The sequence below is a fragment of the Centropristis striata genome, chromosome 14 (assembly GCF_030273125.1).
Source record: "Centropristis striata isolate RG_2023a ecotype Rhode Island chromosome 14, C.striata_1.0, whole genome shotgun sequence".
NCBI classification, from domain to species: Eukaryota; Metazoa; Chordata; class Actinopteri; order Perciformes; family Serranidae; genus Centropristis; species Centropristis striata.
In genome coordinates, this window is record NC_081530.1 from 25,223,750 (window position 1) to 25,242,182 (window position 18,433).

The window sequence follows — 18,433 nt, forward strand, 5'->3', positions numbered from 1 at the left end:
ACTGGCCGTTTCCTAGCATCACGCTGTGAGGACTTCCACAGCCGATGCCAAGTTGACTCCAGCCAACCATGGCTTGGCAAGGCTGATGCAGCTGGCATTTTCCTCCACTATCTCTTACTTGTGAATCCATAGTATGCGTGGCATGTAGGAGGAATAGAGCAAATTAAAGTCAGGAAAAGATCTGTGGACGCTGTTCGGCAGCAAAATAGACAATGAAATACTGCAGAGAGTACATGGCTGTAGGCTGCTTTTCAATTTGCTGATAAGGAAAAATGTTTTATATTTGATATATATTTTGAAATGTTTGCACATATGCACTGCATTCATCTTATTAATTCATTGCTACCACTCTGTATATGTTGTGAAGGAAACATCAAAGTGAGTCTTTAACAGAGCAATCAGTGAGGCACATTTTCCTCCGTCCTGTTATTTTTTCATTTGTGTGGAGACAAAAATGTCCTTATTTCTATCCGGGTGTAACAGATTTCACCACATGATTAATAAGTATCATCTTTGTTCTCTGTATAATTTGGAATTTTGCTTGTTTTGAGTTTTTAAACTAAGCAGAAACATTTCTGTGCTCTCATCTCTGCTCTCTCCCCTTGCTGAGCTGTAGTGTTCAATAGCTTCATTAGGCAGCGCTGTGAAGAGGACTATCTGTCATTGTCAAGATGTGGATGTTTCCCACTTTATTATTGCAAAACTGTGTCCTCTACTGGGACAATTGACAAAAATCTCTTTAGGATTATTGCACATACCAACCTTTTATAGTAAGGGCAGTAGATGCATAGTCTGTGTCATTCTAATGTATCAAAATTATATACATAAACTATCTATTGTAACTTTTCCACTCTTTTGTGTTTTGCAGCTTATGGACCTGAGGACGAATTTAAAGTGGATAAGATTGACGAAGAGGAACATCTGCAAGATGACGGCCTTTCCCTGGATGGTCAAGATGCAGACTACCTTTTCAATGATGACGAAGATGCAGGAGATCGTTTCAGCTGCCAAAACTCTCCACTCAGCAATGGCACCAACCCAGACGCTGGGTACGCCTCTCCACTCAGCACCACCAGTGATCATCTGGTGGACCTTAAAACCACGTCCTCCTTCAGTGAGCAGGACAAGGTAGAGGAGAAGCTAGGGGAGAGCACAGAGTCCATCAATGGCCTCTCACTACAGGACAGTCTGGCAAAAATGAAATCTGTCTATGCAAACCTGATCTCGGATGCCTCCTGGTCCAGCATTGCTCTGGACATGCTTAAAAGTAAACAAGGGAACAATTACGCAGCTAGCAACGACAGTGGGAGCAATCACAAAGGGAGCAATGGGTTCCTGAACAGTCACAGCCCTGGCAGCATCCATCTGAAGAGCAGATGTAGCACTAGCAATGCCTCAGCCACTGCTAATGTTACCATCAGCACTACCACCACCACCAGAGCAGTGTCAAGCAACAGCACCAGTGTAAGCTCTGGCAGCACAGGGGGATTAGCTTATGACTGGCACCAGGCAGCGTTGGCCAAAACCCTACAGCATACCCCATACCAGCTACTTCCTGAGCCGAGCCTCTTCAGCACCGTGCAGCTTTACAGGCAAAACAATAAGCTCTATGGCCCTGTGTTTACAGGTGCCAGCAAGTTCAGGTGCAAGGACTGTAGTGGTGCTTATGACACTTTGGTTGGCCTGACAGTCCACATGAACGAGACAGGCCACTACCGTGATGACAACAAAGATACAGAGGATGATCGAAGCAAGAGGTGGTCCAAGCCACGAAAGCGCTCTCTGCTTGAGATGGAAGGCAAAGAAGATGCCCAGAAAGTTCTTAAATGCATGTACTGTGGCCATTCTTTCGAATCCTTGCAAGACCTCAGTGTCCATATGATCAAAACAAAACACTATCAGAAAGTGCCTCTAAAAGAACCAATGCCAGCTCTCACGTCAAAGCTGGTACCCCCAACCAAAAAAAGAGCATTTCAAGACTTGATGTCCCCAAGCTCGCCAGAGTCGGTCTCATCTGGCATACTCCTGGGAGAATCTCCCAAAGACCAAAAAGTGGCCAATCCTTATGTCACTCCAAACAATCGATACGGTTACCAAAATGGTGCCAGTTATACTTGGCAGTTTGAGGCACGCAAGGCACAAATTCTTAAATGCATGGAATGTGGCAGTTCACATGACACTTTGCAACAACTGACTGCCCATATGATGGTAACAGGGCACTTTCTGAAAGTAACCAATACAGCATCTAAAAAGGGTAAGCAGTTAGTTTTCGATCCGGTCATTGAAGAAAAATTTCAGTCAATTCCTCTTCCACCGACTACCACACGCCTCCCCGCACCCAATGGGAAGCCTGACTCCCCCATGCAGCCCGCTAGCCCTGAGGAGCAAAATGAAGAAAAGAACGAGGAAGAGACAGAGGAGGAGAAAATGGAAGTGATGGAGCCAGAGAAAAAAATAAAAGAGGAGAAAGAAGATCCTCCTGAAAAGGCTGATAAGCCTAAAAAGACCAGATCTTACCAATATCTAAGAGAAGAGGACTTGGAGGAGGCGCCTAAAGGTGGCTTGGACATCTTAAAGTCTTTAGAGAATACAGTTTCAAGTGCAATCAGCAAGGCCCAGACAGGCACACCAACCTGGGGTGGATACCCCAGCATTCATGCCGCCTATCAGCTCCATGGATCCTTGAAGTCTACCTTGCCGTCATGTGCACAAGTTCAACCGTTGTTCAGCAGCAATAGTTTAAAGGTGCTGTCCTCTGATTTAGGCATCCATTCACCAAATAGCCCGTCTTCACCTCCAAGTCACAAGAGCAACGTCCTAGCCATGGAGGAGCTGGTTGAGAAAGTCACAGGGAAAACTTCAGTAAAGAGTGAAAAGGAGGAAAAACTTGTACAGATTAAGTGCAGGTCTGCAAAGTCTCCATTGCCAAATCTAAAGGACAAACAGGCTTCACCCAATCCAGAAAACAGCTCAAGGGCAGTGAAGACTACTCCAGTAGAGGACCAGACTGAGCTGAGAGGCAAAGAAGGAGAGCAGACAGAGAGCAAAGTAGAGACACAGATAAAGAGTGAAGTTGATTCCCCAAAAAAGCCTGTAAGCAATGGCTGCGGTAACCTGAGCATCATCACTGATCACTCACCTGAACAACCACTCGTCAACCCTCTCAGTGCTTTGCAGTCTATCATGAACAACCACTTGGGCAAAGCTGCTAAAGTGGCCACCCCCTTCGTAGACCCCTTTGCAATGCTTTATAAGCTCAACAGCAACTCTGCTCAGATGAAATCAGCAGAGCCTGTGAGCCAGTTCTACGATGATGATGACCAGCCAATGGACTTGACAAAATCCAAAAACGCCAATGGAGGTACACTTAAGGGTACTTCTACACCAAACAACAATGGCAGCGTGAACAACAGCAAACCAGCATTCAAAGACTTCTCCCAGTCTTCTTCTCCGCCTCTACGGGAGAATGCTTTGATGGATATTTCAGACATGGTAAAAAATCTGACGGGCCGTTTGACACCAAAGTCTACGACCCCTTCTTCGATCTCTGAGAAATCAGACCTTGATGGCTGTACTTTTGAGGACAGCTTGGAGGAGCTATCTCCCATCCAAAGACGGAAGGGCCGACAGTCGAACTGGAACCCCCAGCACCTCTTGATTCTCCAGGCCCAGTTTGTCTCTAGTCTTAGGGAGACTCCTGATGGAAAGTTTATGATCAGTGACCTGGGACCTCAGGAACGGGTCCATATCTGTAAATTCACTGGTCTCTCCATGACTACTATCTCACATTGGCTGGCCAATGTAAAATACCAGTTAAAGCGGACAGGGGGCACAAAGTTCCTAAAAAATATTGATTCCGGCCAACCTCTGTTTTTGTGCAGTGACTGTGCTTCCCAGTTCAGGACTCCCTCCTCCTACATTCACCATTTGGAGACCCACCTTGGGTTTACCCTGAAGGACCTCTCAAAGCTTTCCATAGATTTAATAGAGCAGCAAGCAGTCAGAATAGAGGACAAGACTTTCAGTTCCTCTGGACTGACAGAAGAAGACACTGGCTCAATATATCAGTGCAAACTGTGCAATCGGACATTTGTGAGCAAACATGCAATCAAATTGCACCTTTGCAAAACACATGGAAAGTCGCCAGAGGACCACCTTATCTTTGTGAAAGAGCTGGAAAAGTTTGACAAACAATGAAGATGAATCTGACAGCATGACGGATTACTGTTGCACTATAACTCTAAGCTACAATCTGTCATAACAGATAGTGCCACAACTGTATTGGATATTGTTACGACACATATTGTAACGAAAACATGGTAGCTTTAATACCACATACTGTAATTATTCTGTTATCCATGAACGGCAGGACCTTGCACTGCAGAGGCTCAAAGCTACGTTGTGAAAGTTTAATTTCTCGTGACTTGCAAGTACCAAATTGGTGCAGCAGCCCTGGCACTATATCGTCACTGACTGATTGTTGCTTTCCTAATGCACTGCATCTTATCTGAGCCTTTGGGGAAAGTCCATCTGTTATTTTAAAACTGGACCACGCTCTTTTTCTGATCACTGATTTTGAATTTTTTTTTTCAAGATGATATATATTTCAACACAACTTGCATATTATTTATGAGAAAGTTTGTGCATGTTTTTATGTTATGTAACAGTGACCATTTTATGTCTAATTAAATTTCAACCATGATAATAAAACTGATATCCCTGTTTAAGAAAACGCAGTTATAGCTGTTTAAATGAAGGTAAATCGTTATAAAAGCAGCCATGTGAAAGACGATGTTCTAAAATATTAAAATAATTTCAGCACTTTAAGGAAGTGTAAATTAATGAAGAAATGTGTGGGTAAAAATTACACCCATTTGAGTTTTAATTCCCTTGATCAATGTGGCAATTTTGGGGACTAACTATAATATTGTTTTGTATTTGCCATTAAATCACAGAACTTCTTACAAAATGTTTAGAATATTTGTTTCTCTAGTAAAATATAATTTCCTGGTTGTTTCAACATGTACAGTATTTGCGTTAGTGAGCTACCAATTTTATTATTGTGAAGCTACAGTTGTAAAATTAATGAAGTTTAAAAGTTATTGTATGAATAATCAGCAAGTATGTATACATGTATGTCAGCATATCTTGCTCTTTACAGTTCAGCATTATTTGTACTGTGTGCATTTTTATAATGTTATTTTCTAGACAAATATGGGGGGCAAATGTATAAAAATACAGAATATTGTTGGACCACAACGTCCTTTTTCAGTGAAAAGTAGGTCCTTCAATGTGGTTTACATAAAATGACAGAATTTTACTGGCATCTGCTCTGATGCATAGTCCTGTACATAACATTGAAAAAATAAATTCTCACCCAATGATAGATTTCCAGGTTTTATCATCAATTATTCAGAATGGCATTCTTTTATTCTCAGTTGTAAAATAAACTCCATGTCCTGGATTAAAGTGTGTTGTTGTTTGAGTGATTTTGGGAGAGTGTGAAATCCAGGCAGACTGAACCTGGCGCCTAATGCTCCACATCAAAATAATAATGTGTTCGTGTATTGCATACAAACATGGACATAGTTTTAGCATTACAAAGGTTGGCACAACACAAAATTGGTTAAATAGTTCACTATAAAATGGGATGTGTGGAGCTTCTTTTCTCTGACTGATCTCTGGAGGATGCCAGCTCCTGCGTAGACAGAAGGAAGTGAATCCCACAGAAAGTATTACACTGAAGTGGTTCCCATACCTCAGCTAGAGTGTGCCCTTATCCCAGATTGAGCTGAAAGTCCATCCAACCATCTACTGTCCTGTCAGGATCAAATCCAATCCGGTTTGACAGCCTGGATTTTGACAGCGCTCTGACAGCTGTGGCACTCTTGCTTTAAGCAGACAAACAGCAGGTCTTACTTTTTCTGGATGTGTCTATCAGTGAACTCTTCTAGTGCAATTGAGGGGGTTACATTTAAGTAACTCGGAGCACTAAGTTCAAATCCGGCATTAACACCCTCCCATTTTTCAGGCAGGATTCATTGTGATGTCCCAGCTGAGCCACCTTCTTGGCTAGCTTCATTGGGACAAACACAGCGACAACCACATCAAATCCCCTAAATTTGTGTTCTCAAATGGGGCTTGCTGCAGCATACTCTGGACCACTTCCAGATCCCAACTGAGGGAGCAGCAGCTTTCCCACTGTGAGCCACAGCTCTTCTTAATCTGAGCAACATCCATAAGAAGTGTTTGAAACAGTATCCCCTTCTACAGATTTCAAAGATCACCCCTGTAGGGGCGTGATCCCTGCCTCTGATATGGCTGCAAGCTCAGTCTCCTCAGGTGCCAGACAGGGCTTGAGTCCCTTGGGTGAGGATGATAGCAGCTCCTTCTAGACTGTGCTCCCTCATTACTTTTTAAGGGATAGCAGGAAGCTGAATAGAAAAAGCAGACTGCAGGGGCTGAGTCCACTGCTGTGCCACTGAATCAAAGCTGAGGTGAGGCATGATCCACGTCCCTCAGCTGACAGGGATGAGCCTGATCCAAAAAAAGTTGGGACACATTTGTTTAAAAAACAGAATGCCTCAAATTCTTAATACAAAGTGCATATTTGCAAAATATGTAGATATGCAGAAGTTTATCATTTTCAACATAAAATTTTATGTAAAGTTTGAAAATGAACATGGGTCACTAAGAATTAGAAAATTATTTGCTTTATTTACGTTTTAGACAACATTGAGTCTGGTTGTACAATGAACATTATAGATCTATTAGCCTTTAAAATTATCCCTAAAATCTGAAAGAAATTAATATATTTCAGGACTGTTTAACGAATGTCAAATAAGATTATTTCTAGTTAATTTCATAAGTAATTTCCAAGTCCAACAATTTTAAAGTATACAGTATATAAATGGGTAATTTAACCGTTTTACATTTTTAATTATTTAGCTACTTAAAAGGAACAATAAGTTGGATTTTCTTCCTAAAAATGTATAGGATCTACATCTTCTGCACAATAAGACTGACACTAATTTCTTATATCTGGACACAAATACTTTGCCCATTAGCTTCATATGTGTGGGTAGAGAAAAAGGTCTGTCTTAACTGACTGGTTTGCTGATGGTTAAAAATACCCTGTAGCATACAGTATTCACCTGCCGAGTGATCACCAAGTGCACATTTCCTAATGCAGTCAGCTAACTTGTGAGCAAAACTTTGAACTTCTTTTGCATATTTCTTTAGCTTCATGGCACCTTGTTAGTTTGACACATTTTCATATAGTGTTAAATGAATGTGAGGTTTTTCAATTCAGAAGCCATGATGTGTATGAGCAATTTCAAATAGAGACATAATCCCTTTTAGGGGGAAAAAAAGTGAATAAAACATTGTCATAAAAAAACAGGATTTGACTTTATGGTTTAACATAGAGCTAAGCTTTATAGTTCAGCTAGAGAGACACCTGATAAAAGAGGCCATGGCATGTCTCCACTGAAGGTATTTAAGTCGACATGCTCCCAACCCCACGCAGCTCTTGAGCACTAGCCTGAGGCATTTTTCCCAAGAAACAATAGAGTTCCAGTGCCTAGCAGCTTGCTCTATGTGGCGGGGAAACATAAGAAGCAGCAGTGAGAAATACAGAGAAGAGTCACATACAGTAGAAGTAACATAGATAGACGGCAGCATGCAGGAGCTAATGTACAGAAGGTTTCAAGGCCGAGCAACAAGGAATACTGATTAATATAGCCACCATAAACAGGAAATTAAACTGTTTGGATGAACCTTGAGCTTTGTTTACATTAATATTTGTATCCAAAGACATTTTGAAGTTCAGAAAAACTTCTAACAGTCAGAAAAGGGCGTGCACACTCAGTTTGGCAGATAAATTTAAACATTGGAAATAGTCAGAAATGTGTTTGTTTTATATTTGTGGCTGAACTTTGTCAGTTAGAAATAAAAAAGACAGTAGATTTGTTTCAGCAGTTAATACTTAAAGGTGCAATGTGTAAAATATTTAGTTTAAAACTTTCTTAAAATGAAGTAACATTATCAGCAGCATGTGAAGAAGTGACAGTGCTGACGTTATATCAAAGGCGTCCATGTATTCTGTGGCAGAGTTATCTACTGAAATGAGCATCCTTACCAGTTAGCCCCGGCTTGTCCTGGTCTTGTAATACCACTAGTGTCTCATGAGATAGTGAGTAACTGTAGTTTCCAGTCGGTCCTCAGAGAGGACAAAGAAGTAGACGCAGCTACACAGTTAGTGGTATAGCAGTACATCTTCAACTAAAACTAAAATAAGGATTTACACATGAACTATGATTGTGGTGGAGTTTACTCAGAGAGTCCACAGGTGGTGATACTAGAGGAAGCAGAAGCGAAGCAGGCAAGCTGGCATCCAGGCTCGGCCGCTCTCTCGCCAACAAGCTGGAGGACAAGACACTGCAGATGATCAACCACTGCACGATTAGCTGCATTTTGTGATAGAACACTCCCAACTTAGTGAAGTAACTCCACACCGCATCCGCCGGTGCTTAGTCTCTGCTGGGCTGTGGCTGTTTGTGTGCTCTCTGTGAGGATGGAGCTAGGCTTCATCAGATGTAACAGTCTCCTAAACGCAAAACATTAGTTTGGGTATATGCGTTTTACATTTTAATTTAGAAAGTCTAGTATTCATGTTTGAGGACATTGCAAGGTTTATTACATTCTTCACTGCATCACTTGCGTAAGGTGAAATGCTGCCCCTAACTTTTGGATCATGTGTCCATTAATTACATATTGTCCCTTTTAAAGTTTGTTTTGGCTGTAGTTTTTTCTTTTTTCTTTTTTTATGAAACCATTTGCACAGTAATTAAAAGCATTGATTAATTTATCACTATTGAAAAGGATCATTAACTGCAACCTTGACCTTGAATGACATCTGCCTTTCTAAAAGAAAAGTAGCTCAAAGCCTTGTGAATTCAAAGTTTAATTACGTGCATACAGCATCATTACATACAGGATCTAATTTATGTCTGCTTTCTCTGAGAGATTTTGTTGTCGTGTCTCATACATGGTCTCTAAAACAAGCCGTCTTTGTCTTGTCACAACAGATACAAAAGCTCCATGTATGACTTTGTCAGGCAGTCGATGTTTTGTTTGTTCTCTCGTGACTCTCGTTTGCTTTAAAGCAAACACAAAATAAATTGGCTCCATGTCATCACCATTACCAGGTGAGCAGCCGAGGCTCACGAGACAGCCGCACAAATCTGATGTTAAACAAAAGGGTGTTTATGACAAGAAGGCGTCGTGATGCAGCCTGTTATCCATTTATAATAATCACAATGGAAAGCCTGGAGTCGCAGTAAGCTGCTCTGCTACTGAGTGGTAACATCTGTACATCCATGAAGTATTACGTGTCAGCGAGATGCGCACAATGGTGCAGGCAGTGTTTGAATCCTTGTGACATGCATATCATGTGTACTCATGCCGACAGCGAGGATTTGGTGAATTAACCTCGTGCTCTCGTGTGTCCCCCTCGCTGCTTTTTGGACAACCTTCTGTTGATCGCAGCTCTGTACGACAAGACCTCAAAACATGTGTGCTCTCTCTCTCGAGGGAAGGAGATCTAGAAAAACCCCTCTCCTCTAAAAATGCTTTTATATTAGCAGAAGGATCCATTTTTCTATGTTTCTGGTTCGTGTTAGGGCTATAAACAAGAGTGTAGGTTTGATTTCAGCAGTCAGTGGAAGGAAAACAAAAATGTTACATGAATTATTGTATAATCAGGAGAATGTTAACTTCAAGACAATGGTCAACAGCTCATGCAGTGATTATTATGCATCACTTCATTACAAATGATGATGTCTGAAGTTGTAAAGCATCAATCAAAAGTGAACTCACTTGTTTCTTCGAATAACACATAAATATTCCTGAAGTGGCAGACTCATTTCTTTGTGCTCCAGTCGTTCTGACAGCAAAACAATATAGCACCTTAAATTTTAGTAAAAACATTAAGCCTCAGTGCAGGATTTGAAGAGAAGCTGAAGGTTTAAAATCACCCGAGACATCTCATCATGGACAGAGAGTTCAATCCGATCGCTTGTTGACACGTTTGTCCCCGCTGAGATCTGCAGGCAGTCAAAACCATCTTGTAAAGTGTTGTGTACCTGTCAGGAATGAGCCTTGTTTTGGAAGATACAGACGACATAATTCATCAGGCCGAGGGAGAGGCTCTTGAAGAATGGAGAAGTGACAAAGTCGATTCTTTCGAGAATAATGACGGCTGCCAGCATGCTGAATGGATGGAGTGTCTTTTAGGATCTATCAAAGCCTTCTTCCATTGCTGTAAAGCCCACAGGTGTGATGTGAAAAGCCGTCACTGCTGTGTCAAAGTATCTGAAATATTGAGACATTTATATATAAATGTGACTTTTTTTTTTTTTTTGTGGATGCCATAATTTCACCATTATATTATTTAATTTTATTAAACCAATGGAGTGGACCTACTGCAGAGTGTGAACACAGTTAAATAGCATGTGAGAAAAGAGTGTTCTATTACAAACGTCTTTATATCCAGTATGTGAATTCATGAAAAGTTTCCTACCATAAACCCAACATTTACTTTTTGGCGTAATATGACGTCAACTCAACAAGTCGTGTGACGAATATTTTGACAACTTTTCGTCCAGCTCCAACTTGAGGGGGCGTTTCTGAGGATTTTCTCAGTCAGGAAGTCATTTTTTTCAATTATTTTCCCCCGCCACATGAATTCAGAGTTAGTTACATTCCACCACTGGAAAAATAAATTCTAAAATAAATTAGAAGTCTTTATGACAGGAAAATAGTTTTGATTCTTCCTTCTTGCCAGTATAAAAACCAAAGCTTTAAAAAAATGCTTTTTATTTCATGCAAGTAACTGTTTCTGAATCAGCTCTTGTGAATAAACAGTAACTCTCAAAACTGGAAGAAAAAAAAACAGCATGCAGCAGGGTGTGCGTCTCTGTGTTTATTACCGGACTCTGTGTGTTCCTATTGGAGTCTGGATATGTGCTATTTAGGACCTAAGGAAAAAGGTAAATAGGTTACACTCGTGGTGCTGTGGTTCCTCTCGCAAATTCCTCATTATTTTGAACTATTCCTGGTATTGGTTGCCAGGTTTGAATGTCAAATGTCACATTTATTTCATCTCGAGCAGTGGGAGAAACCACTGTCATGTGGTTGGGTTTAGACCCATGGACAGTGTGACGAGTCTCATTCACATTCTGTCCAAACCTGACATCATTTGCATGAGAATAAGCCCAAACTCTGCAAACGTGACACGTCCCAGACAAGGGATCACAACTTGGCTGTCATATTAGGCCGGTAAATTCAGGTGACACGGATCCTGTGTCCTCATCTGGGCCAACCTGACAGTGGTTCATGTTCCCTGCTGTCTTTTTCTGAGGGGCTTTGTGAGGGGGGGTTGCTTTTAATCAGCATGACGAACCCTGCCACCCCCTGCGCGCACACACACACACGTACACACTCTTACACTCACACACGTGTGAGAGTGGGCATATGCTGAGGGGCAGTGGGCTGGCCGTTGTGCCATCATTAGTCCAAGCCTACACGGCAAGCTTCTGACACATGTCGAAGGAGCTTCATTCGACCTACAGAAGGTGCATCCGCATTATGCAAAGGTAGCAGTGTCTTTATGTGCAGCACGACTGTCAGAGGCTTGAAGGAAGAACTGAGGAAGGAAGAGCAGGGGCCTGGGGGGGAGAGAGACGGGGAGGAACAGACACGGAGAGGGAAAAGCTGAAAATCAATAAGAGAAGTGGAGGAATCGGTTGTAAGTAGTAATTATGTGCTGCAAAGTCGTATTTTTAAAATAAATTAATAATCGGGTGAGATCATTGCACTTGTTTCCAATCTAAATAGACTGAACAACAGTCTTGAATCCAGTGAAACAAAAAAGATACCTTATTTAAAGGTAGTTATCTAAACAGCATATGAAACGATCTATTCTCATTGTTTCAAATGTATTCCTGTTTTAGAGAAAACAAGATTTTTAAACTCCATATTAGACTGAAGTCTGTTTTTATGATGGTGCAGTGAGAGGCGTTTGTGGTGGCAAAGTGACATTTTTATCAAGACAATAGGTTGTTTTTTTCTCACCTGTGCCCTCTGGCATTTTGATGACTCACTCTGAATTGGACTGTGTTCAAGTTAGAGGCACAGTAGGACACGTGTCAGTGATGATCAAGTGCTGCAGTGCAGCAACATGAGCATCATGGACGACATGACGCCTGCTTGCTCACACCACCGAAAAGTGCACAATGTTTGTTTGTTATTTTTGTGGCTTCGTTGTGGAGCTTATTATCTAATTTTCAAGTTTTTAATAGCAAAATGCTCAAAATAACAGCAAGATGCAAAGGAGGAGAGAAAAAAAAGGTTTTGTAATTTATGTGACGACAGCAGCCTGGGGGATGAATATCAGGTTTGGTTGGAATACAGAAATTTAAACATTGTGGAGAACAGAAAGAAGGACCTGGGAAAACACTTTGTAAACCATCCGTCTATGTATAGACTTGTAATATTATTGCAGACAGATAAACCAAGGGCAGTATGTAAAATAGGTGTTGGTTTGAATAATGTTATGCCTCTTTTCTGCTGTTTAGTTCTATGTTTGTGCTCCATACCACAAATCTGAACTGCTTTCCACTTTACACACTGTGGTCTATTATCTTTGATACATTTTTATTGCTGATGAGATACTATATGTATCATAAATGTATACAGGCTGAATGTGGCTATGACTTTAAGATGTGCCATGGTCAGTGTGGGATTTTCATTAAATACTTTTGTGGAATGCACATCTACTCGTGTACTATAGCCTACTTAAGTCATATTGTGAGTTAGTATTTTTATTTCATGCTATTTTAAACTTCTACTCCACGACATCTTATCATCAGCTTTAGTCACTTGTTACTTTGCAGGTTTTTAGTGTTAATCGTGGTGGGAGGAGATCAACACATCCTGATACTGAGTCGCCATTTCAAACGCGTGGTTAACATTGTGAAACAGTCATGGCTTGGTTTGGGCAACAAAACTACTTGGTTAGGCTTAGGAAAAAATTGTAATTTGTGTTAAAAGAAGATTGTTATGTAACAAGTTAAGTACATTACGTATGTGCAGCTAATCTTTGACTTTTGTTTTAACAATGCCGTGAACATCGCCCCCCTGGGTCAAAGTTGTGTTTGTTTGACCCGCCTATCGGCACCCTGACCTCCTCCTTAAGTCTCTTTACTTTCTGTGTTTTGGTTGACTTAAAGGTTAACTGCCATCCCATCTGATGCAGGCGCGCTCTGCCCTCGGGCCAAAACGCTCTCACTGTACAGACAGAGACGTAAGCGAGTCATGAAGCACACAAGTCGTAAATTATCTCGTCATCTTTGTTCTTCTTTCGCCTGGCTTCAAACAGACATTCGGCGTCTTCCACCTCTTTTAAGAGATGTGTTAATAGAAGAACCAACAATCCACTTAATGCCCAAAGTGAAGGGTAGAGTCATTTTTACAAGTCCAGAGATGAGATTCTGCTTTCATTGCCCACGTCAGTACAATGATTTAGTACCAGGCCCTGCCAGTCCTTTGTCACTTGGGCACTGCAATCTTTCTCTGTCAGTTGCCAGGGGGAAGGACTGAGATTCACTTTTTCCAATAACGCTAAATGCATCGCCACCAGCGCATGGTCCAATAGCTCATGAATATGAATATACATATAAATAGACAAGTTGAGGAGGCGGATGGATGTTGGCCTGTCACTTTTGCCTTGCCTAACATCTCCACTGAGGGTAAGTTGTGTCCTGGATTCACAGCACGACCAACTTCCTCCAAAGTCAGACCCTCCTTCTCTCTTGTGATAAAGACACTACATACTTTGTTTTATTCTCCAGCACCGCATTAAGTCACTATCATTAGCAATGAGTCTGACATCTCTTTAATTAACAGTTATCCAACAATCACGATCACAGACGGAATAGAGTGACAGAGACATGACAGGAGGGCGGTGGAGGAGCGGCAGCACGGTGACAAGTGTGGACTTTGTACTAAACTGTATTAATATGATGAGTTAGTTTGATGAGCTAAACACACCCAAACAGCTGTTTTCATACAGCGGGGCCGACTGCATCTGGGCAGATCTAATCTCAGAGCATTACAACTCAGCTAAGAGATTGAATTTGAGATGTTTATCTTGTGACTTAAAAGGGCAACTCGGCTTTATTACAGAATGAGAACTGACAGCTGAGTGTGTATGTTTACTAGATTAATTACTTGTCTATGGGAAATGCATGTTAATCTTTCACTGTTTATTTCTTTCTTCCTCACAGGAAATACAGCATTACTAATGTGACAGCTAGTCTATACTTTTGTGAATAGAGTAAGCACAGAGGGAAAGGTGGGGAAGATGGGCACCAGCTACGACCCAGACCACATGGACATCAAAGACTATCTCTCCATCAGAACGAACTGGACTCTGACCGTTCTGTTGGGCGTCCTGCTGGCCAATGCACATGTGTTGGGTGATTGGACAATCTTTGTGCCCACTTTAGTTTCCAGAAAGATCACGGATCACGCACTATGGTTTCACTAAACTAGGATTCAGGACAGCACCATTCAACCAGGTGACTTTTTTTATACGTCAATGTGAAAAACAGAGCAATCTTGAAGGAAGAAGGAGGAAGAGGCTTTATGTTGAGTAAAACACAAGTTGAGGGGATTGCATTTCACTAGAGTTGTAATGAATATGATTTCATGTGATGATTGATATTGAAATTTATTTTACTCATTTCTAATTTGTGATCACCGTCATTGAATGTGTTGTCTCTTACCCTTCCAGAAAAGACTTCGTAGGACAGCTTCTGCGTGGTGGTGCACTTGGGCAAAGCTTCGGTAAGTACCATTTTCTTTTGCAGAGCTTTTGTAAATGTGGTTAAAATTCACACTACATTTGGATGAAAACATGACTATTGTAACAAACCCCAATTTATTAAAACTTAGCTTAATGAAGTTCAGATCAGTTTCTTAAATCATGCCACCTGCCCAGCCCGATGTTAAAATTGCAGCTGTATGTCATTCTATGAATGAAAGGAAAAGTCCCCTGAAGGTCCTATAAAGAGGTATTGCAGTCATCTTTGATAGATGGAAGATAAAGGCTTCATTTGAAGCTCTTCAAAAGACTTTGTGAAATTCAAAGTAATACGCTCAACTTTAGACCGGCACTCTGAAATTCCAAATTCAACTTCTCAAAGATGGATGAATTACTATTTGTTGACCTTTGACATAACGCTCAATGAAAAATGTGCACATTAATTTCATTCTTTGTACAAAAACTATCCTGGACGAGAGAATAGTAGTTGATTAATTCATAAAACTCAATACAAAACTTGCAAATTGCAGAATGAAAACATGGCTTTTATCTCAAAATCCATTATTGAATTGGAGGAAAACAAATTGTCTTAAAATCCTCTAAATAAAAGCGTAACTTATTGTGAAATGTATCTGTTGATGCAGCATTCGGAGCTTTTGGTTTGAGCATCCTTCTTGTGAAACTACACATATTGCTCTTGTCATACCTGTCCAGCACACAATGCAAGGAGAAGCTCTGCTTTGTTTGTCAAGACACTCACCAAACTCGGCTCCCCAACTCCTGGTTTAACTCCCACACTGTCACTATCCAGCTCGCTTCTCCACCGCCGTGGGAGTATTAACGCGTGACATCTACAATGGCCCTAACACAACACGCCGAGATTGAGTTCCTCATTCTGCCTATACGCGTCTTCTCTTACCTTCACTCTGAGTTAAGCCAACCCCACTGCTGGGAAAGAGATGTGACAAAACCAGGGGGAAGGGAAGTGGAAAATAAGGAAGCGCCAAAGCCGAGCTGCCACTCAGCGACAGGCGTTTTGACAATCATAGGCTGTCATCACTTTCTGATCAGACCTGTCAGCAAGAAATGCGGCAACAAGACAGCGCTGCAGAAAGAACATCCGCATGTCTGCCTCCTTACTGTACACACACACACACAAATCCAGGGTTGTGTTATTTATGTACACACACATCACGCCGAGACATGCAAACACATCAAACATGTCAGAAAGTGCTACGTACCGACCCTAAGAATAAAACAGGTTTGGTTACACAGTGAATTGGCTGTGCTTCCTGCCAGTGCTGCAGGGATATCCCCAAAAAAACACAGAAAGGCAGCGCAAAGTGGCTTCGCAAGCTGTCAGCTGATGGAAGAAAATTATTTCTGATATAACCTGAAAAATAACTTTAAAATTGACCTTGATTAATGTGACAGTATGACCAGCAATCAACTCTGTAAATCCTTAAGGCGCAGCTTTCTTACTGAAGTTAAACACTCTCATGTGCTGCTCAAGGTGCTTTTATTGATTTTCAAAGTCACACAAAATGCAATAAATCACAGATACAGATGAATAGACGCAATATATCCCCTCCGTGTTATGGTCCAACAAAGCCAGTCTCTATAGTAGTATTCCTGCACCACTGAGTAATGAAAAGAATTGATTCCAACACTTACATGTACATATAAATAAATTAAATGCATCCAAAATCTAACATAAAAAAAGTGATTAAATACAAAAAAGTGGAGAAAAACATAAATAGTTAACAACATATTCGGGGGGTTAAATTAAATTCAAAAGTTCCAAATAAATAACAAGTAAACTACATGTTATGAGGAAATTATACACAACTGCAATAAGATATAATTTTTGTCCATTTTTTCTGTGAAAGTAAAAACAATGTTTTCAAGTATCGCAGCCTTTCTGAGCACAGCCTCTTGTAGAACAGCTATTTTTCGCCAATGAATCTCAGTAAATGTATATGGCCTTTATCACAGCTTTAGACACAATGTTTAATCCTTAAATTCAAATAGTGACCAAAAATCTGGGACAGTTTGAAAACAAACTAGAGCTAAAACAGACTCATGAGGAAAACTGAGAGAGTAGTTCGAAATTCCAGCCAATGGATCCAATTATCATTCTCCATCCAAACAGAGGAAAACAAGAAACAGAGAAATGAAATAACATCTGTCACGTCATCTGAGTCTAACTGCCAGTCAGAGGAGCCAAGCTGCCATCTGCGTGAAGAATGGAAATACAAGGGGATCTCTGAAGCACAATTTGTTTGAATTTTTAAAGGCACAAAGTGGTGGGAGGACATTGTCTCCCTTGCTTCGACACTTTTAAAGAAATATCAGTTGGATATTTGAGTAATATTGTTTTTGATCAGCTTTTAAGCTTTAATGTGAGTTTGTTTTATCTAATATTACCCAGCTACTGCACATAAAGTGACCTAAATTTTCTGTTACAAGTTGACAGATTACATTTTTTTTGTGTGTGTACAAAAATTAGACAAGGACCCAAAACAAGGCTGAACTGGTTATTACTAAGTTTAAATAATTATGTATAATAAACTCATCCAATGTAGAAAAAGTTCCACAACGGCGCTCACATTGTATGGAAGCCAATTTCTGCCAATGTGATGAAAAACAAAACATCCTGTAAGTCATTTTAATGAAAACAAATAATCACTTACTGTCCTATTTAGACGATTTATATGGCCTAAGCTGCATGGTGTAAGTGCATTTAGGGTGTGTCCAACTGCACTTTGTAGTTACTTTGCTGGAGCAAAGGGGTTATATTAAATCAATTGATTAACCATAGGTGGGTTTTATGCATGACATGAATTAATCAGATTCTCCGTTACCATTGCATACCACCATAAAAAAGCCTGGTGTGCCTGCACCTTGTGCATTGCTATTTAAATAGCGGTTCTGCAAATCTTACTATCTGAAAAATGTAGCCATTAAATAGCAGGAAAATACTACACCATTGACTTTAGACCAGGATTTTGCTGAGCAATGCCGCAATCAAATTCTGCTGCCTCAAGATAACAACAATGTAGCTGACCACACCTCATTTTAAATACTACTGTATGTCATTATTTTGTAATAATAAAATTATTTCAAGAATGTGAATATGTGAAAGTGAGAGCTCATTTTCAGTTTTTATCTTTATTTTTTTTATTGGCAGAAATGGGCTTCCATACTTCCATTACAAACATATTGAAAATAATAATTACAACATGGGACCAACATGTTTTATTATATATTAGAACTTTAAATACACTAACTGACAGTGACTAACATATTTACAGCTCTCTACATTGGGCTGAAATATTCTGTTAGATTTAAAGCAAAGGTAATCTTTGTTTAAATACTCGTAACAACCTCAGTGTGCGTTGTATACAGCTGTATGTGATCCACTTTTCTTGTCAGTTTAGCTGAGGGTCTCAACATGTGAAGTCATCACACCGCATTGCTTTATTAAAGCCTGTGATGACATCAAGAGATACAGCGTGCAACATATTATTTATTTGTGTGCTTCTG

General features: G+C 40.5%; 1 protein-coding gene across 1 annotated transcript in view; it reads left to right on the top strand.

The window, feature by feature from the left end:
• The window catches only part of tshz1 (teashirt zinc finger homeobox 1), a 31,450-nt gene extending 26,010 nt beyond the window's left edge, over positions 1-5,440 (top strand). Inside the window, exon 3 of the mRNA XM_059350054.1 lies at positions 869-5,440. Coding sequence (XP_059206037.1) covers positions 869-4,197 — 3,329 coding nt within the window. The 3' untranslated portion in view covers positions 4,198-5,440. The remainder of the gene's footprint in view (positions 1-868) is intronic.
• The last annotated feature ends 12,993 nt before the right edge of the window (positions 5,441-18,433 follow it).